At 42.6% G+C, this 14076-nt stretch overlaps 1 protein-coding gene across 1 annotated transcript in view; it reads left to right on the plus strand.

Moving 5' to 3' along the window:
• The window catches only part of GAS6 (growth arrest-specific 6), a 54798-nt gene that overhangs the window by 12085 nt on the left and 28637 nt on the right, over positions 1–14076 (plus strand). Inside the window, exon 2 of the mRNA XM_009892147.1 lies at positions 3–123. Within this exon, the coding sequence (XP_009890449.1) occupies positions 3–123 (121 nt within the window). The remainder of the gene's footprint in view (positions 1–2; positions 124–14076) is intronic.

Here is a 14076-nt window from a genome sequence, read left to right on the forward strand (position 1 = left end):
AGGCAGCGGCGAGCCTACCAGATCTTCGAGGAGACCAAGCAAGGGCACCTGGAGAGGGAGTGCGTGGAGGAGCACTGCAACAAGGAGGAGGCCCGGGAGGTCTTTGAGAACGACCCCGAGACGGTAAGGGCGCTGGGGACACCGCGGAAGATTTGGGTGGGTTTTGTGGCTCTGCTCTCCCACCCTCCCTCCATCCGTCGGCGGTTGGGCACCAGCTGCCTGCACAGCTGGGGAAGCCGCTGGGAGGAGGAGGAAGGGAGTGCGTGGAGGAGCACTGCAACAAGGAGGAGGCCCGGGAGGTCTTTGAGAACGACCCCGAGACGGTAAGGGCGCTGGGGACACCGCGGAAGATTTGGGTGGGTTTTGTGGCTCTGCTCTCCCACCCTCCCTCCATCCGTCGGCGGTTGGGCACCAGCTGCCTGCACAGCTGGGGAAGCCGCTGGGAGGAGGAGGAGGAGAAGGAATCAGAACCATTAGGTGAATGACTGAGAGCCACACGGGGTAACTAGCACAGCCGGTGCAAGGGCTGTGTCAGTGTTGTCCAGTTAGAAATGCCGCCATGAGGCTGGTCTCAGTCGGTGGCCCAGCCGCTGGCATGACTGCTGTCTCCGATGAGTGGAAGGCCCTGTTGACCCATGAAATAAATCCATGAAGCAAGACCAGTGCAACATAATGCTATGGCTTCTCTGTCTGGACACCTTCCCATCCCTCCTTCCTTCACCTTCCCATCCCAGCTGTGTTTAAAATGCGTTGTGGAATATGTCTGAATAGGGGTTTCTCAGAAGTATGTCATAAACACACTTTAATCCCTTTGGGCCATATTCAGCATGGTCAGCATTTTGGAATCAGTAGGTTCCGGACCTGTCACTATGACAGCAGGAGAGCACGTGTACGGGAACGTGGTACTGCTGCACTTCTAACACTAAGCGTGGCTTCACACAGTTCCAGCCTGCACACCGCATGCGGAGCTGACTTTCCCAGTCTTCTCAAGGCTGACTTTCACGTCAGTCGTCTTCTCGCTTTGGCCAGCATGTGGATGCAGTTGTGTTGCTTTACTAAGCTTGGCTTACTCTTCCAATTACTTTACACCTCCTCTCTACACTGTTTTGGATGGGCTGTTCTCATTGCAGAGATTATCTGGCACTGATTTAGCAGTGGGAAGTGGATTTTCTTGGTGTCCAGCTGAAGCCTGATACTGCACAGCGTGTTCCTGTTAATGGTATGATGCTCTAGGGAGAAGATAGGACAGAGAGAGAGAGAGAGTGTGTGTGTACACAGAGACACACACACCACAGGCAAGGGAGGGACTCATCTGTGGAGATGTTTTATACTTTGGTCAGACAAGTCTTGACATGTGTGCTGCATGAGCAGGCTCAGCGCTGGATAGACAGTGCAGTAGCTTGTTGTCACAAGGAAGTAGTAAGTACAGCAAAAACATCGTGATGCTGGCTTTTCTTTTTGACAGTCTTTAATTTAGAGCTTAATGTGGAGCGCTTGCCCAGGCGGTATTTAACGGCACACCTCTTATGTGTATGTGTAGTCACATCTGCATGCAGCAGTGTTTGCTTCTGTCCTGTAAAACTGAGCTAATACAGAATATGGATAACTAACGTGGTGAGAGGGGCTGGCACAACTATTGCCATATTCATGTTGAATAACATAACTTTAAGCTCAGTATAAAGATTCACAATATAGCAGCAAATGCAGGAAAAAAAATACCCCAAATGTGATTTTGTAGCATTCTGGAAAAAAGGTGATCTGAGGTCACCAGTTTTGCTAACTGACTCTGGCTGAGAAAGTAGCCCAAGGCGATGCATTGATAGATCAGTTTAGAGGGTGGTAGACTGTGTAAATGTGCCAGGAGTTTTTAACAATATTCAGTACTTATTTTGTATATTTGAAAAAATTTACAGTTCTACTGTAATAAGAATAGTGAAATTTTGATCTAAAATCTTTTAATGTGCAATATAAATTCTCTAAGATCCAGTCATGCCATTTAAGCATGTTTTGCAGAACAAGACAAACTTTCTGTTGTTGCAAATTATTTTGATTTTTTTGGTGCATTTCCTTTGTTACTGCTACTAGGTCTCTCTCTAGTTCTGAAAACCGCTGAAGAAATATTAAGGCCAGATGAGCTTTTAGTGTCTGTGTCCCCTTGCTTATTTTACATGCGCTTATACACCAAAGTACTGTGTTTTATAATACTTTTAGATCTGCAGTGACATAAGATCCTGCCTTTTCTGAGACACAAACCTTCCAAGAGCCATGAACTTGCTTTTTACGTGCAGTAAATCCTGCTCCTTGCTGTTACTTCACTTCAGTTTGACTGGGAAGTAAGTGTGCCACTGCCTGTCAGGGGGATTTATGGCCCTCCCTATCCATTTTGCAATCAGTGTGTGACATGAAGGCAGCAGCTGCTGTTCAGTAGCAGTTTTCTAATGCATGGTGACAGAGGTCATGTATGCGAGCTGCTATTACTCTATGCATTGGAAGTCTTCGGTGCTTTGTAAGGCATAGGTGACTGCTCCTCCGGCAGTATCTGTGGATTTGATGGACAGAGTATTAATACGCATCTGAGGTCATGGCAGTGTTTCTTAAATGCTAGGAAGTTATCATGCTGTCATTTCACTGGTGCTGCCTTGTACGTCCTGTCCTGGTGACTGACAGGAGAAGGAAGCTAGCTGAGACAGGCTTTGACTCAGGAAAGATGAAAACTTGATAAACACCGCCTAGCAGTTTGAGGAATTACAAGTAACTGCAGTCACGCTTCAGCATATTGTCAGCCTGCAGCTGGTCCATGCTGGTAAAGTGAGGGCTTTTTATTGACTGGGAAAGTGTACAGATTGCTGTTGACAGCTGATGATTCCTTGTAGCTGAGGAAGGCTGACATTTGTGTCTCTGCCTGCTGAATCTGGTCACAGAGATGAACTACTTAGGTCACAACAGAAAGAAAGAGCCACAGCACTTTCTGCCCTGCGCTGAGCCCCGTGGCTAACCTCGCAGAAGGCAAGCTGTGGGGAGCACATCAGTGCACTGCTCATCTGTGCTGTTGCATATCCCAGGTTTTACGCTTTAAAGCACCAGGTGAGCACGAATGTAGGCATTTGGCTATTTACTGTCCCGTGGGCGCAATGGTCTTGCAGCCTTGACAACTGAAGGTTAATTTGAGATTAGTTAAAAGCTTGCTGCTTCTATTCGACCTCAAGAAGAAAGGCTTTGAGATGTGAGCACAAATTTGTTGTCTCTCTTCCCTGTCTGCCCCCTGTCAGATGATCTAATGAAATGTATGAGAATTCCTAACAAACTTTGCCATTCTTTACTCTCCTGTGGCTGTGTGAAGAGAATTTCAAGGCCTAATTTCCAGACCTGTGACTTAAAGATGTGATATGAAGTTGCGTTAACCGGTTCAATCAGACAACACCAGAAGTTCGGGTAAGATGAAGCGAGGCTGTAGTGTAGCTTGTGTGATGCTTCCCATGTAAAACCATAGCATGATCCAACCCATTATAACATCTTGCCAAGAATAACATTTTATGGAAAGATGCCTACTGAAGCAATGGAGAAGGTAAGGAAAAAGGGTGGTCCCGTATAGGTAAACAGTCTATTTACTGATCTATCCAGTAAATAGGAATGAGATGTCGTTTACCTATACCAGAGCACCCTTTTTCCGTGCCTTCCATTGCTTCAGTGATCAGCTTTCCAAAGCAACATCTGCAAGCCGTCAGCAGAAGATACACATTCTCTGAAACCTGAATGCGGGTGTTACCACATGTGTGATTACTTACATCAACTGCTAAGAATAGTGTATTAGGCGGGGCTAAATAGCCATTCATTTGTAGGCCAGTGCAGCTTTTGTCTTTTATGTTACGGAAAATATAAATATCAGCTTGTCCAGACTGGAGGAAGGAAGATCAATTGAAACATTTTTAGACTGTTTTTTTTTTTTAGGAGGCAGAGCAAAATTCAGTCCGTGCCATTTGTATGACTATACATGGTAAAAACAAGTGTGAGCCAAGGTTAACGAGCCTTGCAGCCTGTCTTTTTTTTATGAAGCTGATTGTAATATCCTTAGATATTATTGCAGAATTCTGGATTTCATTTATGCTAGAGGTAACAAACAGAAAAATGAAAAGATAATATGGTGGGGAAAAAAATAAGGTTGGAAAACATGTTCATGGGAGGTATGAGGACTGTTTCTAACTGTGATCTATTAAAAAGATACTCTAGGTGTGATAGATGGGATGAACTTGCAAAATATCTTAGATATGGAGATAAGAACGTTATCTTAGTTGAAATGTTGATGAGGCCTTATAAAAAGCAGTACTGCAGAAATATTTGACCTTGGTATGCAGACAAGGTATTACAGCTTGTTAACCAACTGATAAACTGCTCAGGAATTTGGTTGACCTGTTCTAAAAATGTGGTCATCCAAGCGTGTAAAACAAAGGGCAGGAGGGAGTGTAGTTGCTGGTGATCTTGGAAATGTTGGATTTCACTGAAGAACAAATATAGCAAAAACGTGTCCTTGTGTAAGGAGTTTCTCTGTTTTGAAAGGCTCAGCATAGAGAAAGGTGTTTAAATGCAGCCGCTTATCGTTTGGTACCATAGCGTGTCAGTACGGCATCTGCCACTGCACGTCTTGTTTGCTGTTGTTGACGTTGAAGAATTGCTGGTCTTCTTGCAGGTCACCATTGAAATTGCCGTGCTGAATACTTTGAAAGCTGTTTGGCCCACCAGAAGCACTGACGTAGGTCAGCCTGGCCACCTGTGTTTACTGTTTATGGATTTGTCCCTGAATAGAGTACCACGGAAAGCCAGCTGGTTTCCACATGCGTGCAGAATGAACATCTGATTCACGTGACAAGTTCTCTTGTTTTTTGAGGGACTTGGATCCAAACTCCTGTTAAAATCTATGGCTTGTCAGATACACAAAACACTGGCAGAGAATGACAGAGTAACTTGGGCTGAAAGGGGCTCAGGAGGTCTCCAGTCCACTCATCTAGTCCAGCCTCCCACTCATGGCAAGGGTAGCGGTGAGACCAGACCGGGCTTTTTGGGGCTATTTGCAGTCATGTCTTGAAAATTACTGATCCTAACAAAGTATCCAGCGATGTCAGCATTCTTTCTGCTAGGCTGGGTTTATTGAGAAGGCGAAATGCAGATGAAGCAATATATAGGGTGTGGTAATGGTCAGTTTGGTTGTGTTTCATAGTGTTGCTGGCTCATTGGTTTTATTTTTTTATTTGTTCCATTATGTGACATGGTCATGATAACACAGATAAGCTGCATGCAAGGACTAGAGTCATCCAAACTTTATGCTGATCTTTTAGGAGGGGTGCTTGGCAGACAATATTTAAATCTTATTTCTAAGAATAGCAAGGTAGATACACATTTGCAAATACTAATCAGAAAAGTATGAAGGCATGTAGGGGGAGGGGAGGAGAGGAGCTACCGGGAGAGCTAAGCAGTATAAAATGTCTTTGAGTAATTTAGTGAATGTTGTGTAGTCTAGACATAAAAAATACTGATATCATCTTTAAATAGACATGTTATTATCCCTGTATAGAATATTCTTTTCTAGATCCAGGCAAAAATACTTATTTTGGGGGTATTTTGCAGTCAAAATTCTTCTCAATATACTGATTTATTATGGCATTTTGGCAGAGTGTGGAGGGGTGGCTAGATTTATAGCTGGTATAAATTTTTGTATCTCTTCTTGTTGGAGCAGAATTCATCTGAGAGAAGGAAAGAGTTACCAGAGAAACCTGTGCTGATGATTTAGCCTGCTTGGACTCAGTATAGGGAAGGATGGATTCCCAGGTACAGTGGTACCTGCTTAATAGATTTTGAGAAAGGAAATAAGGGGAGATTTGGACATTTGTCCAGGAATGGTTTGAAGGATAGAAGAATGAAGTAGAGAAGTTTGAGTGCCCAGATGTATACCACAGTGGCATCCCAGGTTTCTGCTGGAATGAGGTCTGGGTACGCACCAGTTGTTCTCCTTTCCCTTTTTTCCTTCTCCCTGTAGTTTCTCATAAAGGAAACAGAGGATGGGAGAGAATTGTACCAAACTCCAGTGGGTCTAACTGATCTGGAAGGCAAGCAGATTGGGACTGTGGAGCAGGATGCATCTATCTACTTGGTGGTATAGACACAGCATTTGTTTGCGGCAGTGGAGTTCAGTAGCAGGAGGGTGACAAAAATACTCCTGCCTGCCTTAGAAGGCAGGTCATATGCTTATTAGCTAAATGCTGCTTTATCAAAAGTTATTGAGAATGGTGAGCAAAATTTGCTGTTGGTGGAAGCAGACACAGCTCCATCAATTCTGCTGGACTCATACCTACCTGATCTTTTTCTGTTTCCAATTGCGTGAGTTTAGCCCAGAAGTTCAGAGCAGACCTGGAAATACTGAAACACCACATCACGAAAGTACTACAGGCTAAACCTCCTGTGCAGCAGGAAGGAAGGAACAAGAGAAAACAGAAGTGGTGAATATTACACTGTGGGGGGGGGAGCTGTTTGAAGATAGGGTGGAAAAAGATGCTAAGAATTGTATATTGAAGCAGGGGGATTACACAGGTTTGGGTCAAGAAGGAAGATAATGGAAAAAGCAGACAAAGTTATTAAGTCAGTGTTTTAGAGGAATATAATAGGTCTTAATAAATATGTGAGGGGGCAAAAAGCCAATTAAAAATGGAAAAAAAGTGTGTTGTGGCTAAAGGGTCATTTAATTTTCTTTTTAAATTAAAAAAAGAGGAGCAGCCTACTGGGAATTAATACAGAGTTTGTTAGTACAGCTGCAGGAGAATCAGGTAAGAGAAACATTGAATCTGTATAAATTGGCAGTTGTGGTTCATGTGTGCTCCAAACTCTAAGTGAACTTAATGAATTACAAGCAATTACTTTCCAGTAAGTGTGAAGAACAAGAATGGAATCAGCATCAGAGATTTAGAAGAAGCTGAGAATGGACATAGCAAGGGAGCCACAGACAGCATGACCGCTCTGGAGACTGTGGGACACAGAGCTGGGGTATGAAGAGGGGAAAACTTTGGGGCAGGACAGTTACTAAAGAAGCAGCAAAAATGTTCATTATCTCTTACTTCAGTCCCCAGTGAAGTAACTTAGCCAATGCTAAATGACTAAAACCATGGCGATTTGAATGGAAAGGGGGCAAGTTTACTTCTCCTCCAGTCACATCACGATCTTTTCAGGCTTTGGTTTCACATTTGGGAGCTCAGCTGGTCTAGCTGGAGTAAGCAACCCCCTTGCCTATTCTGTTGACACTGTCTGTACAGCAATTTGTGCTACTGCATGCACCAATTTAAGGAACTGACCTAAAGAAAAGTGGTCTGGAAAAAAAAAAAAAAGATCATCTTGCAGCTGGATGGTTCCCTGGTCCAGGTCACAACACACCTTCGCAAAGGGTTGCACCAACACATTGCAAATGACAGCGTAGGTTTAGGATGGTAAGGCCGGGTGCCAGGGGAGAAGCAGAAAGGGTCGTCACAGCTCATGCTGTCAAAGAAGTGAATGAATAACCAAGCCTTGGAGAATCTGACTGAAGTTTTTCAGCAGGTCTCCTTTCCATATCTGTACCTTTGTCACTGTTTTGTTATGTCCTACCGTTCGAGAAGCTCTCCATACATGCATGTGTCTGTGGGGAAGTTTCATTATTTATTGTTTTCTTCCTGTTCATTTGAGCGTCAGCAGTGGGACCCAGAGGAAGAACAAAGCTGAAAAGTAAGGAGGATACCTGGGGAGGGGGACAAGTGTTAGTGTTGTCTTCACTCCACACACCTGCCAGGGCAGAAGGGTGCATAAAAGAAGAGGTAAAAGGAGAATGGGTCATGGTTGCACTGAACAAAATCACGTGCATCTGGAGAGCTACCACATTTGGCTGACTCCTGGAACAGGGAGTCCTAGTTCAATTCCAGAAAACATTTAGGACAGGAACAGAAAATGAAAAGTTACTTAGTTATTAAAATAACGAACAGGGAAGTATAAGAACAGATTCTCTCACAAAGGCCTAGTGTTGTCTCAGATGTCACTTCCCTATTCCTCTCTTGCCTGTCCTCCCTGAGGCCAAATCCAGCGATGCCCTAAAGTGGCTGTTCCTGTGAGTTGCAACCTCTGCAGGTAAGCAAAAACCTAAGAAACAGTATCATAAGATTACACGAAGGGGAAGAATACAGTATTTTGTCACTTCAGTGGATAGAATGCTACAGAGCCTGTAAGAGAGATCACAAACTTTTAAATCATGTTGGATGGGATATATAATCTGTTCTATTTTAAATATGGCTTAAATAATTGAAGAGTAATGACATAATATAGGATGTTGAAGGGAGACAGCTTTTTTCTTATTCTAGGTGTTTTGTCAGATCCTGCTTTGTTTAATTTGACTGAAGTTTCAAAGTCAGTATCAGTTTAACCACACATACAAATACTGTAACTATTGCAACAAGTCAGGACTCAAACAAGCAAGACTGAGTGAAGATCTGTTATCAAATTGGGATCTTCTTTTCCAACTGCACATTAATACAGCTGGAGGGAAAGTAGCCTTTCAATTCTGAAGCAGTGGAGGAAACCTCAATGCATTCGTGATTGGATTGTGTCAAGAATAACTTAAAAGCACATGCAACCAGTTCATTGGAATCACTCTACAAATGATTTTTGTTGGAATATTTGCCCCTTGCCACCAGTTACATCCATTTCACACTGTTACTGTCCAATCAAACCCTGCCTCAGGCCACATGTAGAAATCATCTCTGTGTGCCTCCTACATCTTCACAAATGTAAATTATCTGTGTTTTGCTTGGCTGTGAGATACAGGAACTTTTTTTTCTTCTTTTCTTTCCTTTCATTACTTTTTTCCCTGTAATTGTGCATTCTAATAATTGGTGGGTTTTTCCTCATTGCAGAGCAACATCTTTTGCTGAAGTGGCACCTCAGTAAGCTGTTAGGAAATAGTCCTGCCCCTCAGAAGAGGGCAAGGGAAGCTATGACAGTAGATGGGTTTTGTTTCCAGCCTTCTGGATTCTGCAGAGATGCCTAGTCTGTGTGAAACGGGTGATGCTGGAGACAGTGCTCTTGAATGTTTCTTGTTTGGAAGGATCAACAACTTGGTGGAAGGGGCAGTCAGAGTCTTTGTGCACCAGAATAGCTGGACAGCATGAAGTGGATACTTTGCAAATGGACACAAAATCTAAAAGCTACCCTAAGCAGCTGTAACTTAGGTGGTAGGAGATGAGACTTGGAGGCTGCTTTTGGACTGTAGCATGGCCTGCTTGCTTCTCTAAAGCCTCACTTGCCAAATTGTGGAGAGAAGTTCTTTTCACTCCTTGCATGGAGAGTGCACGTTGCCCAGAAACAAAATAGGAAGCAAACTAATTGGCCGAGTGTAGGTTTCCTCACAATTAGCAGGAAAGCTTGTGCAAGCAACATGGCATTGGTTTGAGCAAAACTTCTGTAACTATAGGTTCCAAATATTTAAAATTCTGAATTGTAGGACTGTTTAATTACATTGTATGGGAGGAAGGCCTAATCATTCAGGGTGAGATTTGCTATGCATCAAAAGCCTAGGGCTGAGCTTTAAAAAAGGTAGAGACCTCTTAAGCATTAATGGGATATACATTTTCAGGTTATAACAGTTAAACAACTGTCAAATACTAAGTTATAGCCAGTTATGATTTGTAGCGGCCATTTCTTTGCAGGCCCGCAGTGTGGAAACATGAAGTACATTTATAAACAAGGAGGTCAGGCCGTGCCCAAGACAAAACTTCAGTCCTGAAGGAAAGAGGAAAAGGGAGAGTCATTATATGGAAATGAGAAAAGGGCATAATGTGGGAGTTGTTGCTGTTCTCTAAGAGGTAACTAGGTAACTAAGAAAGTGCTTTTTAGAAATTACCATTCCTAACACAAGCCTGTGAGATCCTCCAGTGTTAGCAGTGCTGCAGTCACAGAACTGCAGAATCACAGGGTGGCTGAGGTTGGCAGACACCTCTGGAGGTCATCTGCTCCAACCCCCCTGCTCAAGCAGGGCCACTGACGGCCAGTTGCCCAGGACCACTAACAGTCCTTCTGTAAGGAGGATAAGCTACTAAACATATCACATAAACTACATTTATCTGCTGCCACTACAGCTCAAACATGATTTTGATTAGATTCAGTGCTGATCAGGCTTACCTGACCCAGTCCTCCAGCAAAACAAACAGAAGCAGTTGGCAGGCCCTTTTGGCTGAGGTTTCCAGTGTTGCCAATTACTTTAAACAACAGTGAGAACATTTTCCTGGTGTAGACAGGGTCATTGTTATGTTTTCAGAAGGGCTATTTTTATACAGTGACTCATGTTAACGCCTGTTCTGATTTGGTGTTCTTCCATCTTCTCTAAAAATGCGGCAGGACTAATGCATACCCAGTATAATTTCACTAACTTCTGGATTTTACCATTACCATTTGGCCATTGAGTTGAAAATAGATGGTGACCCCAGTCACATTGTAGGTTGCCTTTGGCAGGGAAGCTGACGTAGGTACTTCTGCCCCTTTGACTCCACAGCCCTGCCATGAATTCTTACCTTCTCCTCCCTTGTCTCAGTGCAGGGTATTGGGGGAGGGTTGGCTCCACAGAAGCTATTCTTAACTACTTCACTGCAACCATTAACATTTGGAAGAAAAAAAAACAAGTATAAAAATGAACAACCTGGAGGTTTTGGGGGGTGTGGGGGGGATTTGTTTGTGTTGGCTTTTTGAGGATAATTTTAAACTTACGCTCTCTTTTCATTTTAGATATCCACACTAAGTGCTACAGTGGATGTGTTATAAGGGCAAGAATAAGCTCTGGATGTAGGTGGCAGAACGACTTCTTAACCCCATGAAAAAGTGTTTGGTTCCACTCTACCCTGAAATAAAAGCATGCAGTCTTAGGCCTTGCACTACTGTTGTGGAAACCAATAATTGTGTTTAATGCATCGAAAGACTTGCTTCTAGCATGTACATGTGTTCGTGTAGAAGGGGTGGGGGCTGTGGAGCTTAAATCTTTTCTGTTAGAGCACAGCTCTGTCTCCTGGACAGCAAGGGAAAGGTCTCTGGAACTGAGCTGAAATAAGCAAGCCAGGACCTGCCTGGAGAGACTGGCCTGGTGCTGTACTTTCCACTGCACTGAAAGGTCGGAGACTTGTAGATGTGAGGCACTTCCCAGTCTCTCCTATTCCTCCCTTTTCATCTGAGATCTCTGCTGAGCTGTATTTATGGTGGCACGTGACGCGTGGTGTGTAATTCATGCTCCATGCAGGTCTTCAGGCGGCGGGTGTCCTGGTGCCAGGCCCTTGACGATTGAAGCTTCTGGTGTCCCCATCGTACTGGTTGATATACAGGAACCAGACAGACAGAAAGCGTGTTGGGTCCCAAGAAACAGGGGTGTAAACACATTAAGCTTTTCTTGGTAGGAGTAGGCACAGAGGTTGGCGTTGTTGAAATTACTTTTGTGAAGGTTGGTCTCTCGAGGAGGCTAGTGCTTCTGCAAGGTATTGTCTTCCTCTTGCATGCACTGGGATGTTACTACTGGACAGATGGGTTAGAAAGCTTGGTGAGATCAGCGTCTGTAAAACAGATTATCCAAAGGATGTTTATGTCCAATATGCATTTGTTTATAGCTTTTTATTTTAAAAAGCCCATTCCTCCTGCTTTTATTTTCTGCAGTATTTAGGAAAGCAAATCCAAAGGGTAAAGGATGACAACATTTAAATTTTGACTTCTTTTACTGGAGTCCAGGCTGAAAATTTAACACTTACTATAATTCTGTGGTGACTTTTGCTACCACAGTGGTCACAGTTAAATAACCTCCTGCATTTTGATCCTGTGAATAGCGGGTGGCTTTCTGGGTGGTGAGGTGTTTGGTGAGTCTGAAATTGAAGGTGACTAGTTGAGAAATTAGCACAGTAGTAACAGAATCTTTGCTAAGTCCTTGTTAGCAAGCCTCAGGCATTTCTCTTGGCATTTTTGGTGGATCCTGAAAAAACAATTGAAGACTTCTGGTGGAGGGAAGATGAGTCACAGACTTTTACCAGGGACCTGACCCTGTTTCATCTGCCTTGACATCTGTGGGTCATTAAGACTTATTACAGCGCAGAAGACTAAAAAGGCATTGTAGAGCTGAGGGCTCACACACAGGTGATAATGCATGTCTGGCTATCACTTTGTGCAGCTTAGGCACAACTTGAATTTTTAACTGGGAGAACTTCTCATCAGTGTTTTTTTTGAAAAGAGACTGCTACTTTCAGTTAAAGCAAGTTCCTTTTCTCAAGGTGGAAGATCATTTGTCCTTTATTCTTGATTAATCTTTTCACTGAATGAAAATACATTGTCATTGTATTTCCAGAAGCCTGTTGTAAGGAAAATTGTTTACAGAGAAAAATGAAAAGTTAATCATACAGGAATGTGTAATGTTAGAACCTGTGATCATGTTGCTTTATTTTAGAATGATATTATCAGCAGGTCCTGTAGACCTGGGGAAGTGCTACTGATCAGCAAGTAGTTTTGTATAGCATAAGCAAATGAGGAAGAGAGGGAAAGAAGGGTTAAATTTCTATTAATAGCCTCCTGTTTAAATTACTTACCTCTGTTAAATACCTTGTGAAATGAAGCTTGTGGTGGTACAGTGTCGTGGACTTTCACTCTTCTGCTATTCAACTGGCATTGAATCAATATATAGTCACTTTTCATTTGGAAGGTTATTTGTGCAATGAAAGTAACTAGTTACCTTAATCTTTCATTCAAAAGTAAACTCTATACAACTTTTCTAGCACTCAACTCATTCATCAGAGGTCAAGGAGAAAATGAAGTTTTATATCTTGCCATCACTGACTTGGCGCAATTAGGTCAGTGGCCATGAATATGAAAGCTCCTATTTCTTGTTCTGTTGAGTGCAGAGAAAATTGCTCTTGCCAGTGTCTGAATTATCCTGTTGGTGGTTAAACACATCTGCACATTCTTGTGACATATTGAATAAAGGGGAAATAATGAAAAAGATGTTTGGAATATTTTATCACATGCTGCTATCTTTTTCTCAAGTGCTGGCTGAAGTTCAGTTTGTGGTTATAGCACAGCTGGGCACTCATCTGAATACTTAGACTGCTTAGATTTAGTTTTATTTTGACTGCATTTTTTTTACTTGTCTTTTCCAAAACTAAACCTAAAAAAAAAAAGACGGAGAGGGGACAGTAGTGAGTTCTGATCTCCTCACTCAAAGAGATATTACAAAGCTCAGCCCCAAAAGATCCCAAGCCTATTACCCTTGGGTCAGAATTGAAAATTAGAGTAAGTGTAAGCTACTTCTACTTCTTTATTGATGCTCTCATGATTTAGGCTGAATATTTACATGGTGCATTTCAGTAACAGGAGCATATTTGCCAGAAGCAATTGATTTTTCTGGAGGATGACAGAAATGCAAAACTTTTAGTTCATATGACCTTGTCAACCAATTGATTGCATTAGACAGTCCAGGTCAAATTGAATCATGGCATGTGCCTGTTTCTGTTGTATGTACATGTCTGTATATATGCATGAGCTTATCCTAACAGCTGTGATAAGAGGAGGAAATACAATAGGTTCTTATCTTGCACCAAGATAGACCAAACGAATTTTGTAGAATACAGGATATTTACTGTCCCAATCTCACTGCAGATAGTGTTATATGAAAATTGCTCATGTTGTGTGAAAGAGAATTATACTATGCATATGCTTTCAAAATTAGCTGAGAAATAGTTTTATTTTAACAAAAAAATTAAGCACTGATACGATCCACAAGTTTTCCCTCATTGCACACCCCAGTTAGAATTTTAACAGCACTTGAACTAGTGACTTGCACATTATGAAATCCAGTATGAAGTGAAGTTGGAAAGAAATGCTTTTTCCAGGCCATGAATTTTTCTATTTTTTTAAGAATGTGGTTTAATGATTGTCTTAGGCCAACCCCTCACCCTTCCATGCAGCACAGCTGTATTTTCCTGCTGTTTCTCTGTGCTGGTGCAAGCAATCATGCGACTGGCAAGACCTCACCTCTGACGTGCAAGATTAGATCCA

This window comes from Charadrius vociferus, unplaced genomic scaffold, assembly GCF_000708025.1.
Source record: "Charadrius vociferus isolate BGI_N301 unplaced genomic scaffold, ASM70802v2 scaffold218, whole genome shotgun sequence".
In the NCBI taxonomy this organism is placed as follows: Eukaryota; Metazoa; Chordata; class Aves; order Charadriiformes; family Charadriidae; genus Charadrius; species Charadrius vociferus.